Below are 13,496 nucleotides of genomic sequence, written 5' to 3'. Positions count from 1 at the left end.
GCCTCTGGATGGGCTCAAACTCCCCAGTCTTTCAATTGCAAATGAGTATATTGGCCATGTGTACCATCCAGAGGCTCCAATTCTTCTTAAGAGGGAGGCTGAAATTCAGATTCTTCAAGCCCTGACGCAGCCTGTGCCTGTCTGAGTTCATTCCCTTTCATGTCCGGGAGGTGAGTTAAAATGATCCTCACTGCCAGATGTTGCGGTTGGTCTTGTGTACCACCGAGTCAGAACCAACCCATAGCTGACCCTCCCGCAGGTTTTCAGAGACAGTTAATCACAAAGGAGGGGACTGCCCATCCTTCTCCCATGCAGCAGCTGGTGGGCTCAAACCCGTGCACCTTTGGGACTGCAGCACAGCTTCTTGCCTCATGGTACCAACAGTCAGAAAAACAAAAGCGACTGCATTAGGAAAATCTGCTGTCACGGACCTCTCCAGAGTGCTGAAAAGCAACCAGGTCAGTTTAGAGACTGAAGTGTGCCTGATCGAGACTATGGGTTTTGCCATTACTTGCTATGCACCAGAGAGCCAGATGATGACTAAGGGTGACAGAAGGATTGATGTCTTTAAGTTGTGGTGCTGGAGAAGATCACTGAACATGGACTGCCAAGAGAACAAACAGTTCTGTTGTCCTAGAGAGGGTAAAACCAAGTTGCTCCTTAATGGCAAGGATTTTGAAGCTCCATCTCACATACTTTGGGCATGTTGCCAGGATGGTCCAGTCCTTGGAGAAGGGACAGCGCAAGAGAGAAAAACAAATGGTGGACACAGTGACTGGGGTAATGGGCACAGGTAAGTTGGAGGCAGTAAGACTGGCTCAGGACAGAGTTCAGAGCTCTTGTGTATAGGGTCGCTGTGAGTCACAGCTGACTTGAAGTCATATAACAACATCCCTCAGGTACTCACTGCGGTGGAGGTGGAACTCATAGCTGACCTGCCCACAGGTTTTCAGAACCTGTAAATCGTATGAGAGGAGACTGTCCATCTTTCTCCCATAGAGCAAACCACTGGTGGACTCAAACCTCCCACCTTGGGATTGGCAGTACCCACTGGACCACCAGAACTAACTCGCCCTCAGATAAGCGTGCCCAAACTTCAATTATTGCCAGCAGAATTCACTGTCAATTGAATGTGAGCCTCAATCTACTTTTGGAAAGAAAACCACTTGACAATTGCCTTCTCTGTTTCTGCAGGGCTTTGCGTCCTTCCTGACCGCCTCCTAGAGAGAACAGTGAGGGGGTGTGTTCCCAGGACGTCAGAAGGGAAGGTGTGGACAGGCATGGAAGGCAGCCTGGCACACCACTGACAATTAGCAGCCACCACTCCTCCCACCACATCTTCTCTGGGTTCAAACCCTCCCCACTAGAACAGCCCAAGTGAAGGAAGGGTGACTGGATAGAGAACACATTTCCCAAAAGGGGACATTTGGCTAAGGGAACAAGGAATATGTCCAGAGGACAGATGTCCTAAGTAATGAGTCTTTAATGCCGAAACTAATGGGAACAGTACACGAGACCAAATGCCAACAAAGCAAGGAATAATGAGCGTGTTTGTGAGGCTGCGGAAAGCAGCAACTTCTCCAGACACCAGGGAGCAGGGCCAGGGCTGGAGGCTTGGGAGTCCTGCAGGGTGCCAGCTTCCAGGGTTCTTGAAAAGGGGACCGTGGCTTTGGAAAAGGGGACTCCGAGGATTCTCCTGCCCTCTCACTAGGAGAAGGCAGGAGCCAGGGAGGGCGCAAGAGGGCTGGAGACAGCGCCTGGGAGCTCTGAGTCCCAGCGGGAAGGCATTGGGAATGGCTTCCATATCTCACATCAGAAGTGAGTCTCCTGGCCTGTTACGCCAGACCAGACCTGCAGATCTGGGACTAACTTTTGTAGAGTAGCCTTGATCTACTCTAGAATTAAACACAGCCCCTGTGCATCCCCTGGAATCTGTCCTCTTCCCATGCCCTTCAGAGTCACAGGCCAAGCAAGAGAGGACGAGCTAGCTGCAGTCCAGTCAACTGAGACGCAGGGCAACACAGAGGTGTGCTACATCGGATTTTCAGGAGCTACCTTTTCAGAAGTGAATTGTCAGGCCTTTCTCCCGAGGTATCTGTGAGGAATCAAATCTCCGGTCCCTTTGCAACACCATAAAACTCCAAGGAAGAGGGTCAGATAACACCAAAAGTTCAAGAAATAGAGAAACATGGGGATAGATGAAGAGCCAGTAAAAATAGATGTGAAAAATAAAACTACACAGAGACAGAAGGGAGCTGGCCGAAATAATGTGCACTATATACACAGAACTAGAGATCACACATGGTGCCAGGAGGGGACTGAGGATAAAGGGAGCCGTTTGCAAACTACACACTTGAATACTTAAAACTGGGACTTGTCCTAGCTCCAGTTTCTCTTCCCCTCATCTTTCTTTCAGGTTCCTCTTGCTTCAGCTCCCCTCACCACCCCTGAGGCAGGGACTCACCAGAACTGCCCAAGGGCTGTTGCCTCAAATAGAATGGGAGGGGGTACTTTGGTTTTGCATTTTCTTCATATGTATCATTTTCATTGCCTTCAGCCAACAGAATCTATTCTTGGAGAGGAGCCCTTTCCTGCCCTCTGTCCTGTATAAACTGTAAGGAGGGCTGAGACCCAAGTGGTTCTTTGAGATCAGATAGGCAGATGAGCTAGCCTCCCATCTCCATTCTGTAACTTTTTCTACCAGGTCCCCGAAAACTGGGTCTTCACTTTCTCAGGTCATCTGAGTGTCCTTGAAGCACTGATATTCTAGAAGGTGACAGCCAGGTGTCTATTCAGCTCCAAAGGGAGGCAAGTTTCTAGTTATGACCTTGGACATGTGTCTAAAACTCCGAGTCTACTCCCTCATCTGTCAAGAGGGTATCTGTCCTCCAAGTGCTGATAGGAGGATGCAGTGAGACAATGCGTTTCCAGTATTTAGCAAGTACAGATTATAACAAAAGACGCTCCCATTAGTGCAAATGGTTAGTGTTTTCAGGTAGGAAACATTGAAGGTTCAAGTGCACCCAGAGGAACTCTGAAGGAAGGTCTGGGGGGAAATTTCCCCTAATCAGTCAGTAGAAGCTCTGGAGTACAGATCTATACCAGCATACACATGGTTGCTATGAGGTGGGATCAATTCACTGGTAATGGGTTTGGTTTTTTGTTTGTTTGTTTTGATTTAAGGAAACCCTGAGAATGGGAGCTTTCACAAATCTCCTGAAGACCACCCCTCATTCATTCATGTGAGCTTGAACTATCACCTAACTAAGATTCAAGGATCTCCCCAATATCAGACTTCTGTAGGGATGTGTAAACTCCCAGGGGAGTTTCTGGATATGCAAATGGTTAGCCCACATGACCATCAGCTGAATGTGCAGAGGTTTGAGTTCACCCAAAAGCACCTCAGAAGAAAGGCCTGGTGATCTGTTTCTGAAAAATCAGCCATTGAAACTGTAGGGAGCACAGCTCTGCTGGGACGAACCTGGGGACCCCTCAAATCAAAACTATGGCACCAGCGACTGGTTTTATTTAAGATCTTGGCAGACAGAGGACCCACCTTCCCGTTGCTTGAATGTAGGCATGTGAGGTTCCAATCAAGTCCCAAGGCAGGACATTCACCTCGAAGTGTCCAAGAAGAGTTTTTGTCACATCACTGAGGCCAGCCATGACTTGGGAGTCCCTCCCAAGTCCCCTGAATCCAGACCGGGATGAACCCCATCACCCCCAGTGCCGCACAGATGGACTTGTCCCACCTGCAAAAAGGCCACGGCTCCACCTTCTGCACCTGGGGCCCCATGTCACCTGTCCTGACACTCAGCTCACCCTCCATCTATGTCTAGACCTATCCTGGGCAATGAATGGACAAGGTATGGGAGCAGGAAGCAGTAATGTGCATTAGGGGTCTACCAGCAATGTTCCCCAGGAAGCTCACCTTTCTATGCTTGGAAATATCTGCACTTTGTTTTCAGGCCCAAGCTCTGGCACCAACCAAATGTGGAACTGCAGAGGCAGTGACTGACCCTCAATTGCAGAGAAGGGAGCGTATGACGGGGATACTAGCATCTGAGCCCAGGCCTCACTGTGTGCATCCCAAAGAAACTAGGTCCTTTATCCTCAGCATCCAACTAGCAAGCTAAAAGGAGCTCTCAGTCTATTTCATTCAGGAATGTGGGACACTGCCATTGTTTTCATCCTTTCTGGGTGGTTATCGGAGATGCTTTTCACATCTCCCCTTTCTTTTCTCTGCTACCAGCTCCCCACTGCCCACCTTGATACACTGATAGAGGATGCAAATGATCTTTGGAAGGCTAATAATTATCTTGTACACATGGCATGTCTTCTTCAAAGTGGTCATTGTGGGAAGCCAGGCCCTGAGCTGCCAGAGATGCCTTTCATTCCTGCATCTGCTCTCTGGGTACCTGCCTTGGGAGACAGCTCAAGGGCTGCAGGGCAAGCAGGGCTCATTAGGGGAGGCACTCTTCCCTTCTGATGAATAACTGGGCCCCACTGCCAATTTCATTCATTGGCCTCGGCTCCATGACTTATCGCTGCTTACAAGAATCAAATCTAGCCTAAGAGGATAAAAATATGCAACCATTACAGAAAATCAAAATGACATGCCATGGGCTCTGAAAGTAGTCTCTTCCAAAAGAGGAACTGTGAAAGCCTTCTCTGGAAGAGAAGCGGCAAGCAGGCTCCCAAGGTGATGGCTTGAAAGGATAACCCGCTATAGAGGTTCCAGTTCTTCCCAGAGGAAAAGCAAGCACACTGCAGGCAATGCCCCCAACTGCCTGCCACAGAGATGGCTTTCCAGGAAACATGGGACCCACAGGTCCAGCTTCTGGACATTTAGAGCCTCACCAGCCTGTCCTGAATCTTCTCTGGACCTTGATTCATCTGCACCGGCTGGCCTGGGACCAGAGAATGCATACCTGCGGCTTAGAGGGTTAATTTACATACTAGGGAGTCATTCTGGAGAAGCCCCTGGACAGTGCAAACAGTTAACATGTTCAACTACTAACCCAGAAATCTGAGGCTCAAGTATCAATCCTTCACAGACACATCAGAAGAAAGGCCTGCAGATCTACTTCCGGAAAGTCAGCCACTAAGACCCCCACAAAGCACAGTTCTCCAACACACAGAGTGTCACCATGAATCAGAATCAACTCAACAGCTGACTGGCTCGGTTTTCAAGAACCAGGTGAGAGTATTTGCACGGACCAAGGGGTAAAGACATTTTGCTGTTAACAGAAAGGGTGGTGGTTTGAATCCCTTGGGAGAAAGGCCTAACCATTTATTAAAAATCAGTCCTAGGAAACCCTACGAAGCAGAGTTCTACTCTAACACAGCTGGGATGATCGTGGATTGGAACCAACTCCATGGCACCTGGGCATCCTGGAAACGAACCTCGAAGTCACCCGCACCCAGGACCCCAGGAAGGCAGAACATCACTGGCCTCGAGCAAAACACAACCTTATTGGGCTGGCAGGTTTCCCAATGCCCACCCATCTCTGGGAGCGAGAGCAAGCATTCCCAGCTGGGATTTTTAATTACAGATTTCTGTCCACAGTTTTATTCAGTGGCCCACTGCACTGGTTCACAACCCTTTGGCACGTAATGTATTTTCTTTCTACAATGGTCTGCATTACTCAGACCTTATTAAAGGATTATGCTTAGATCAGGCTATTGCCCTTTAAAAAAGAATCTGGAGAAACTGCAAAGCGACAGGGGAAGAGCAACAGAGATTGTGATGCATGGGGAAAAGGCATGAGGAAAAGCTAAAGAAATTTAGAGAAAGAAGTGAGGAGAGAAGGCCGCCACTCACAGCTCCAGGCACACACGCTGAAAAAAATGGGCTTCAAGTTAATCAGAATCTGGTTACACATGTTATCATTGTAATTGATGTCACTATATTGCACATGTGAAAAAACCCCACTAAATTAGCAAACACTGTGTTTGTTATGTATTGTTCGTTCTGCAGCAATAAAAATGGGGGGGGGGAGAAAAGAATAGATTTAATAGGACAAGCCAAGGCTGAACTGTGTTGTGAAAAGCAATGCCCAGGATACAGAAATGGCTCCAAGTCCAAGCTAACTCAATGACCAGCTGTGGAACTGTGGTTTTGCCACTGGATGTCTCCGGACTTGCATTTTCTCACTGTTAAAATCAGAGTTTGATTAAATGACTTGCCTACAACAAAAATTCTACGCTTCTGTAATCAATGACAACATGGTAGAAAGAACAACGCTGCCCTTTCCAGATGATGTGTTTTTAATTCTGGAAGTTAAATATTAAGGAGAAAACCAGTGACTGCTCTGTTCTGACAACACGTGCCCCAGCGAGCCTTTATCCCCCATGCAAAATCTACAAAGAACATGCTGGAAAAGTCAGGAACTCGGGAAAAAAATAGCAAAATTTCCCAGGAAAGAGGGAACAAATGTCACAACAGAAAGTACTTTTGAAGAAAGGAATTTAGGGAGTTCTGGAGGCCTAGTGGCAAGAAACTGAGCTGCAATCCTGAAGGCATGCAGTTCAAATCCACCAGATGCTCTGCTGGAGAAGGCGGGGTAATCTCTTCCTGTGTCAACTGGATCCAGTTCGATGGTACACACACACACACACACACACACACACACACACACACACCCTAAAAAAAGAAATTTAACCTGAACCTAAATATATTCTGTCAAAAGCCCCACCCCACTGTCAATCTGAGACATCATATACACCAGTATAAACTTCATCCTACATACTTTGGATATGTTGGTAGAAGAGGTTATTGCTTGAATAGGCAGAGGGTCAGTGAAAGAGAGAAAAACCCTCAACTGATGGTCTGACACGCTGACTGCAGCAACTGACTCTCCAGTATGACAGAAACTGAGGATGGCACAGGACAGGACAGGGTTCAGATCTGTTCTTCACAGGGTCGCTATGAGTTATACTCGACAGCACCTAACAACAACAAAAGCCAGTAAGTTTAAACCACAGTTGTGTGCTTCCACAGAATAAGTACTGTCAAAAAATAGGTCTAAAGTTGTCTTGAAGTCGTCACAATATCAAATAGAAATATGTTGTGCAGAACTCTGGGTTGAGAAAGAGGGGATAGGGGATGGCAGGGGTTGATTATGTACAGAAGCCAGGAGCCACCATGATACAATGAGGATTCTCACTGACCATTAAAAAAGGGACTGGAAGTTGAGGCTCCAAGGCCTTCCTGCCAGGACCTTGAGAAAACAGGCAGGGGAGGGCTGGGGCGTCTTTGAGTATAATTCCCTTCAATTCTAGATCCATGACCAAGTCTGTCTTGGGCTGGTGAGTTAACCTCTTTCAGTCAGTTTACTTTTTCACCTGTCTGAACCACTGCTTCCTGCAAAATTGATCTGAATTGACTGCACAGTCAAGTCAAACACTCATTAAAAAGGGCTGAAAACCAATTGGACTTTTTCTGTACATGAGTCTTGGCAGCCTGGGGTGGCGAGCAACCTCTCAGGTCTTAGCAGCATTTTTATCATACCCCCCCGCCCCCGCCCAATCCCCCAACCCTAGCCCTGTAAATGATGTTCTGCACCTGGGTTAGTGCTGGCCATGGAGAAAGACAGGCAGATGTTCATGGTTCCTGGCCCAGAGGGCACTGTGGGCAGGGACATGGAAGGCATCCTGACCAGTGGAAATATTCATGAGCCAGGGATTGCTGAAAAGCCTTTGGATAGGTGACCTGCTAACTCAGGAATGAACTCTGCTGGACTCCAGTGTCAAAGCTGATATTCACTCTGTGGGCTTACCTTTTAGACTCTGAAGCAGAGCTTGCCCGGCGGAGACAGAGAGTCGGGCTTAATGTGTAACAGGCAGGAATCACAGGAGTCAGAGACAGATATGTCCCACGTGAGTTCTCCATGAGGCTACCTGAGACTATTAGTGGGGGCATCCCTTTTCTCCCCTGGTTCCCCTCCCTTTTTACTACCTTTTTTTTTTAATTCTATCTTTCCCAGTACCTTTTCAATAACTGCTTCTCTAAAAGCTCACAAAAACCATAGCAAACACTCCAAGCACAGCAAACCACAGCAAACACTCCAACTCACTGTCAGGTTGATTCTGATACATGACATTCTCATGTATTATTATGGGGTTGAATTGCTCCGGAGGTATTTCTAACCTGTAAGCAACCTTGACAGAAAGAGATCAACAAGCTTTTCTTCCACAGTGCTGACAGGTGGATTTGAACCACCAACCTTTATATTTTCAGTCAAGCACAAAACTTTTCACCTCATTCCATATGCCTTCTCATCCACAATGTCACTGCTTTCCCTTTATGTACTTCCCTCAGCTCCTAAGAGGGAAAGCAGACAAGGCAAAGACCTCCAGACAAGTAAGAAGCTTACCCCCCTTCCTCTCAACTGCTGTACTGAAGCACAAAAAACAAACCCACTCCAAAACAAGTTAACTCTCATTTCAATCAATTCATTAAAGTGAGTCCACAGAGCTTCAAAAACTGGAGGCTTTGAGGTGATCTGACAATACACTGCTCACAAACTGAGGAAGAGAACTCACTAAATCAACTGGCAAAGTGGGTCTGCCGCTGCAGTCAGTGGCCTGCGGGCAGAAAACAGCACGCTCTGGGCTTCTAATTAATTTCTAGAGGAAGAAAAGGTTGAGAGAAGTGTCCTCTTGATTTTCTCGGGAGCAAAAAAAGAAAAAGCAAGGTCCTCACAGATGAAGCCCCCTTTTGATGTTTGCCTCCTAACACTTCTTTTTTCCTGACGTAGAATGACGTCCGCTCAGGCTTCTTTTTCCACAGCTGAGGGCCCACTGCCCACCCCACTCCCGCCTCTGTCCCTCCATCCTTGCCAGGCAGTGGGAGGACCCAGGTCAGCTCTGACTTCACCAATAGCGTCCCTAGCATCCTAATAGCTGCCTGACCCATCTGTTAAGAAGCCATTTAAAAAAAAAAAAAAGCAAGCCATACAATTCCTCCCTCAGAAAGATTCTTATCTCCAAGACACAACTGAATAAAGGCTGGGCAAGGAGAGAGGGCCAGGTCTGAATGTGCAACACCTCCTCCAGGATGTCAGATCTGGGAAGCCAGCATCGCAGGCCTTTCCTTGAAGGGCACTGAACAACCTGCATCAGGGGAAGCACTGCAGTAGGCACACATGCAACATTAGAAGTCGAAGACGTCTTGGTCAGTCAGCAGGAGGCTAACCCAGGGAGCCCAGAAAGGGAAAGTGGTTAGAGAGACACCAATATGAAGTCGGGTCTAGACAAGAAAAGAGGTCGCGCAACCCCCAATGCCGTCCAGATCCAGGACACAAGTCTGCCTAGGGCCTGTCCTCAGCCCCTCCAAGCCTAGCTCACACAGTCTGACTCTCCACTCATCTGTGAGGACTGTCCCACACTACACCCCCAAACTCTACCCTTACTCTCCCTACTCTCCTAGCGTACCCCCAGAGCTGTGAGCTTTCCCCCCCAGAGTAGATATGTTTCTCCAGTAGAAAAAAGATGGCATGATCCAATTACTTCATGGGGGAGAACCTAAACCTCCTCCCTACACCCCAAAGTGGAGGAGAGGTGAAGGAGTCCCGTCCTAAGGAGTGTGAGTGCCTGTGGGGAGGGCCTCCCAGCCCTGCACACCACCACCCAGATGAGACAGATGCCTGCCCTCACCCTGCAGACATCCCACAATGCCCCCTTCTCCACTCTCAGACTCAACCCTGCTGCCGAACCACCACCTGGAGCAAGGACAGCACACTGCAATAAACGCATCTTCCATTTCCACAAAGGGAAAATCTTGGGTGAACTATTGCAAAGAATCTAGAACTTTCTTCCCAGATTGTGCATTCTTCCTGCTCCCCCATCTTCCCAGGGGAACCAGCCCCATTGTGAATATGTCTCTTTCTTCAGTTGCTTCCTTCTCTTTGGACCCCATTAAGACAGTGCAAGCAGCACCCCATTCCCTGGACTAGGGGAGCTTAGGGCTGAGGTTGAGAATAGAGGAAAACAGGGAGCATCTGCTAATGGGTATGGGGAGTTTATTAGCATATTCATCCTGGTGATGGCTGCATAATTGTGTGAATGTACTAAAAATCATTAGAGCTCTGATAGCTTAGTGGTAAGGAGTTGTTCCAACCCAAAGGCACAGTGTTCAAATCCACCCACTGTTCTGTGGGAGAAAGATGGACAGTCTCCTGCCATGTGACTAACTGTCCTCTGAAAACCCACTGGAAGGTCAGCTATGAGTCGGTTCTGCCTCAAGAGTGTAACAACAACAACAAAATCATTAAGTTGTATGCTTTGAATAGGTAAATTGAATAGTATGTAAATTCTATCTCCACAAATTGTCACACAAACAAACAAAAGCCTCTCTCTGGAAGGCAGGCCATGACTCAGGGTCTGAACTAGTGAGGAGTCACACCTGAGTCCCCAGTGCCCCCAGGTCTGTGTGTGGTAAGTCACATATACATGATCACCAGCAAGATCCACCATGCTCACCACACCCCACAGGTCCCAGAAGGAGGAGTTCAGTCAGGGTGGGATACTGCTGAGTTCCAGCTACTCAGAAGTGAAAAATAAAGCTTCCAGACCTGCCCAAGGTCACTCATGGAGTATCTTATATGGACTTCTTGTCTCTCTCCTCCACACACCAAGCGGCCTCGTCCCCTACCTAACAGGTACCAGTATCATGGTTTAGCAAGAACTGAGCAGGCGAGACTGCAGCTGCTGAAGAGGTGCTGTGAACTGAATAAAATTAGGAGGTGAACTTGAAAGAGAAACATCCTATATTTACATAATGTGCGGGGCTGGAATCTCCTTTCCCACAGCCATCTCTCACAGAATCTGAGAGAGAACTGCCCGAGGCTTCCTAAGGCCACCTCAGTAGAAGAGAGGGGTGGTCAGTGTACTGGGGAGAGGAGAAGAATCATGAGGGAGGGCAGTGACAACGCCAGCGAGAGTGGCAGCCAGTATAACTCACGAGAAAGCCAGGATCCCAGTATCTGAGGACATGTGCTTAGTACCCCCCCCCCAGGTGACAGCAATAAACTCCATAGGCGGTGGTGTGGCTAGGGCACAGGGCTGCCTTCTCAAAGTGCACAGAACTCCGACTCCACTCGGGTAAGACAGAAGAGAATCAATCAACTGGAGGCTTGTTGAGAGGCCAGGAGCACAGGAAGCAAAAGGAGTCTCTGGCCTCAGGCAAAAGTGGAAAGGAAGGATTTGTACATCTGCTTCAGAAGGGAGCTTGCTGCCCACAGACAATTACTTCTCTGATTTCAAAGGGGCAGAGGTTGGGGGGGGGGAGCAGAACATGAGAGGGGGAGATCCTCACCATATAAAACTCACCAACTCACCTTCTCATAGCTCACCATGCCATCTGCCTTTTGTATTTGGGAGCATGGACTGAACCACAGTCCATTCCTCCAATTCCTGTCAGTGTCCAGAGCCAACCCAGCTGATGAAAAGAGATGCTGGGTAAACTTTGCTACCTGAGAGATACGACAGGAGCCTGTAAAAACACTCCCTCTCAGGAGCAGCCCGATTCTAACAGCTGAGTTTTTACAGTATGAAAGTACCCACACTGGGTGGATGTGACTCAGTAAAACTTGCTGAGAAGTATCATCTTTTCTAAACACCCCACAGAATCAAGGGAGGAAATTAACCAGTTCTTTCAGGTGCCTAGAAATTTCCATACGCCTCTGTTTTTCTTCTTCAGGATGTAGGTGATTAATATCCACAGCAACGAAGGAAGGAGGTTTTCAGGTCAAGAAAGATGGCATCCAGGGTGCCAAGATGAAGGAAGGATGTGTGACTCGGGGTGGGAGTCTGCTGGGCCACCCCAGATGCAGGACAAGCCTGGGGCGTGGTCATGGTTACTAGGCCAGAGCCTGCCTACACAGTGTGCCAGAAACAGAGCCATCTCCTGGGGCAGGACTCGTTCCCTGAAAGGACTCTGTGAACCACGTCTAGCCATCAATCAAGAAGGAACTGGGGACAAAGTTACTTTGCACTCTCTGGGTCTGTCCTTCCTGAAGTTGCGAGCAGACAACTCCAGTTCCCTGTGCCCCTTACCAACACTTGTCAAAGGGCTTACTGGCACAAGGTGGGAGCAAAAGGCAGGTTCAACAGCAAAATCAAACCCACTGTGGTAGAGTCCTAGTGATCCGTCAGCAGATTCCCAAGGCTATAAAACCTGCCTGGGGTATATACATATTGCCTATCTTTCTCTCTTAAAGTGGTAGATAGATTTGAACTCCAGACTTTGCACTTAGCAGTGCAGCCTATAATCAGCTACACCAAGAGGGCTCCTAAAAAAGGAAGGTCAAGGTGGGCAAAGACAGAAATTGAACTGTGGGTTTCTCCTCCTGGTGAGGAAGCAGTCCTAAAACTCTCCCCACTGGAGGTACTGAGTTTAGGACCTTGGCTGAAGTGTTAACCCCAAGGGCTCTGCCTACAGGGTTTAAAAAAAATAAGTCTTCTGATCTTGGTAGGAAAGATAAACATCTTACTTGGCAGAATGCACTGAAGAGACGCCATCTGCACTTGGTCACCACATTATGGAGAAAGCTTTTTTCCTTCTTCCCCCAGAAGCATTCTTTCCTTCACCATCCCCTGCCCAGCACACACTCAAACCGCCCCTGCTTCACTAAATCAGCTGGAACGCTTTCCACTGCTCCACCATTGGTCAGTTTCCTCTTCAGAAATGTTAACTCTCCTTAGACTCAGGAAACCAAATGCCACAAGAGCCTCCACCAAAACGACCACATGCAGTGAAAAGTGATTCTCAGACTTGGATCCATCGTTACAGAATATGTCAAATTCTTAGAATTCGACCCCAGGGACCCAACCAATCTTTCCTTCGCAAACCTCCTTAGCACCAAAGCACGCTTTCCTAGTGCTGAAAAATCGGAAGAGAGTACCAGGAGGCTCTGGTTTTTCACACGCACACAGTCAAAAAGTACAGGTGAAATTGTCTCCAAAAGAGAAGCAGGAAGCGCTGATGGGAAAAGAGCAGGAGGGAAAGGGAAGCGCGTTCAGAGGGGCGAGACGAGGGGACCTGGGACAGGCTGGGGTGCTCGCTCACTCACCTGTGGATGTTCATCTCCCTCGGAGGGCGGTGGGCCTTGTCATAGGAGACCTTGGCGAAGACGCCCGCCACGATGACGAAGGCGATCACCCCGCAGGTGATGTAGACGGTGAAGTTGGTCTTGTCCTTCTCCGGGTCGTACTTGTTCTCGGGCCCCGGCGACACCACCCGGGTGCTGGGCGTCTGCACCCAGACGGGGCTCTGGTAGTTGGTGCACTGGCGCTGGTCCAGCTTCTCGTGGCGCTTCTTGCAGCAGAAGCGGTAGTAGCAGGTGCCGCAGCAGTACAGGTAGCCGCTCTCGCTGTTGTTGCACTCGAACTCCTTGTCGTACTGGCCGCTCACGTCGTAGTAGCCCCAGCACGTCTCGTAGGTGACGGCCGCATTGGGTGCCGCCGCTGCCGCCGCCACGGCCGCCGCGGGC

The 13,496-nt window shown here is 48.7% G+C and overlaps 1 protein-coding gene across 1 annotated transcript in view; it reads right to left on the bottom strand.

Moving 5' to 3' along the window:
• LOC102847007 (protein shisa-6 homolog) overlaps positions 1–13,496 on the bottom strand; it is a 631,671-nt gene that overhangs the window by 505,226 nt on the left and 112,949 nt on the right. Inside the window, exon 5 of the mRNA XM_006898582.1 lies at positions 13,077–13,495. Coding sequence (XP_006898644.1) covers positions 13,077–13,495 — 419 coding nt within the window. The remainder of the gene's footprint in view (positions 1–13,076; position 13,496) is intronic.

The sequence above is a fragment of the Elephantulus edwardii genome, unplaced genomic scaffold (genome assembly GCF_000299155.1).
Source record: "Elephantulus edwardii isolate Elephantulus edwardi_28Jun2011 unplaced genomic scaffold, EleEdw1.0 scaffold00233, whole genome shotgun sequence".
In the NCBI taxonomy this organism is placed as follows: Eukaryota; Metazoa; Chordata; class Mammalia; order Macroscelidea; family Macroscelididae; genus Elephantulus; species Elephantulus edwardii.
Note: the sequence above shows the minus strand (reverse complement) of the source record. Positions and strands in the feature narration are given on the sequence as shown.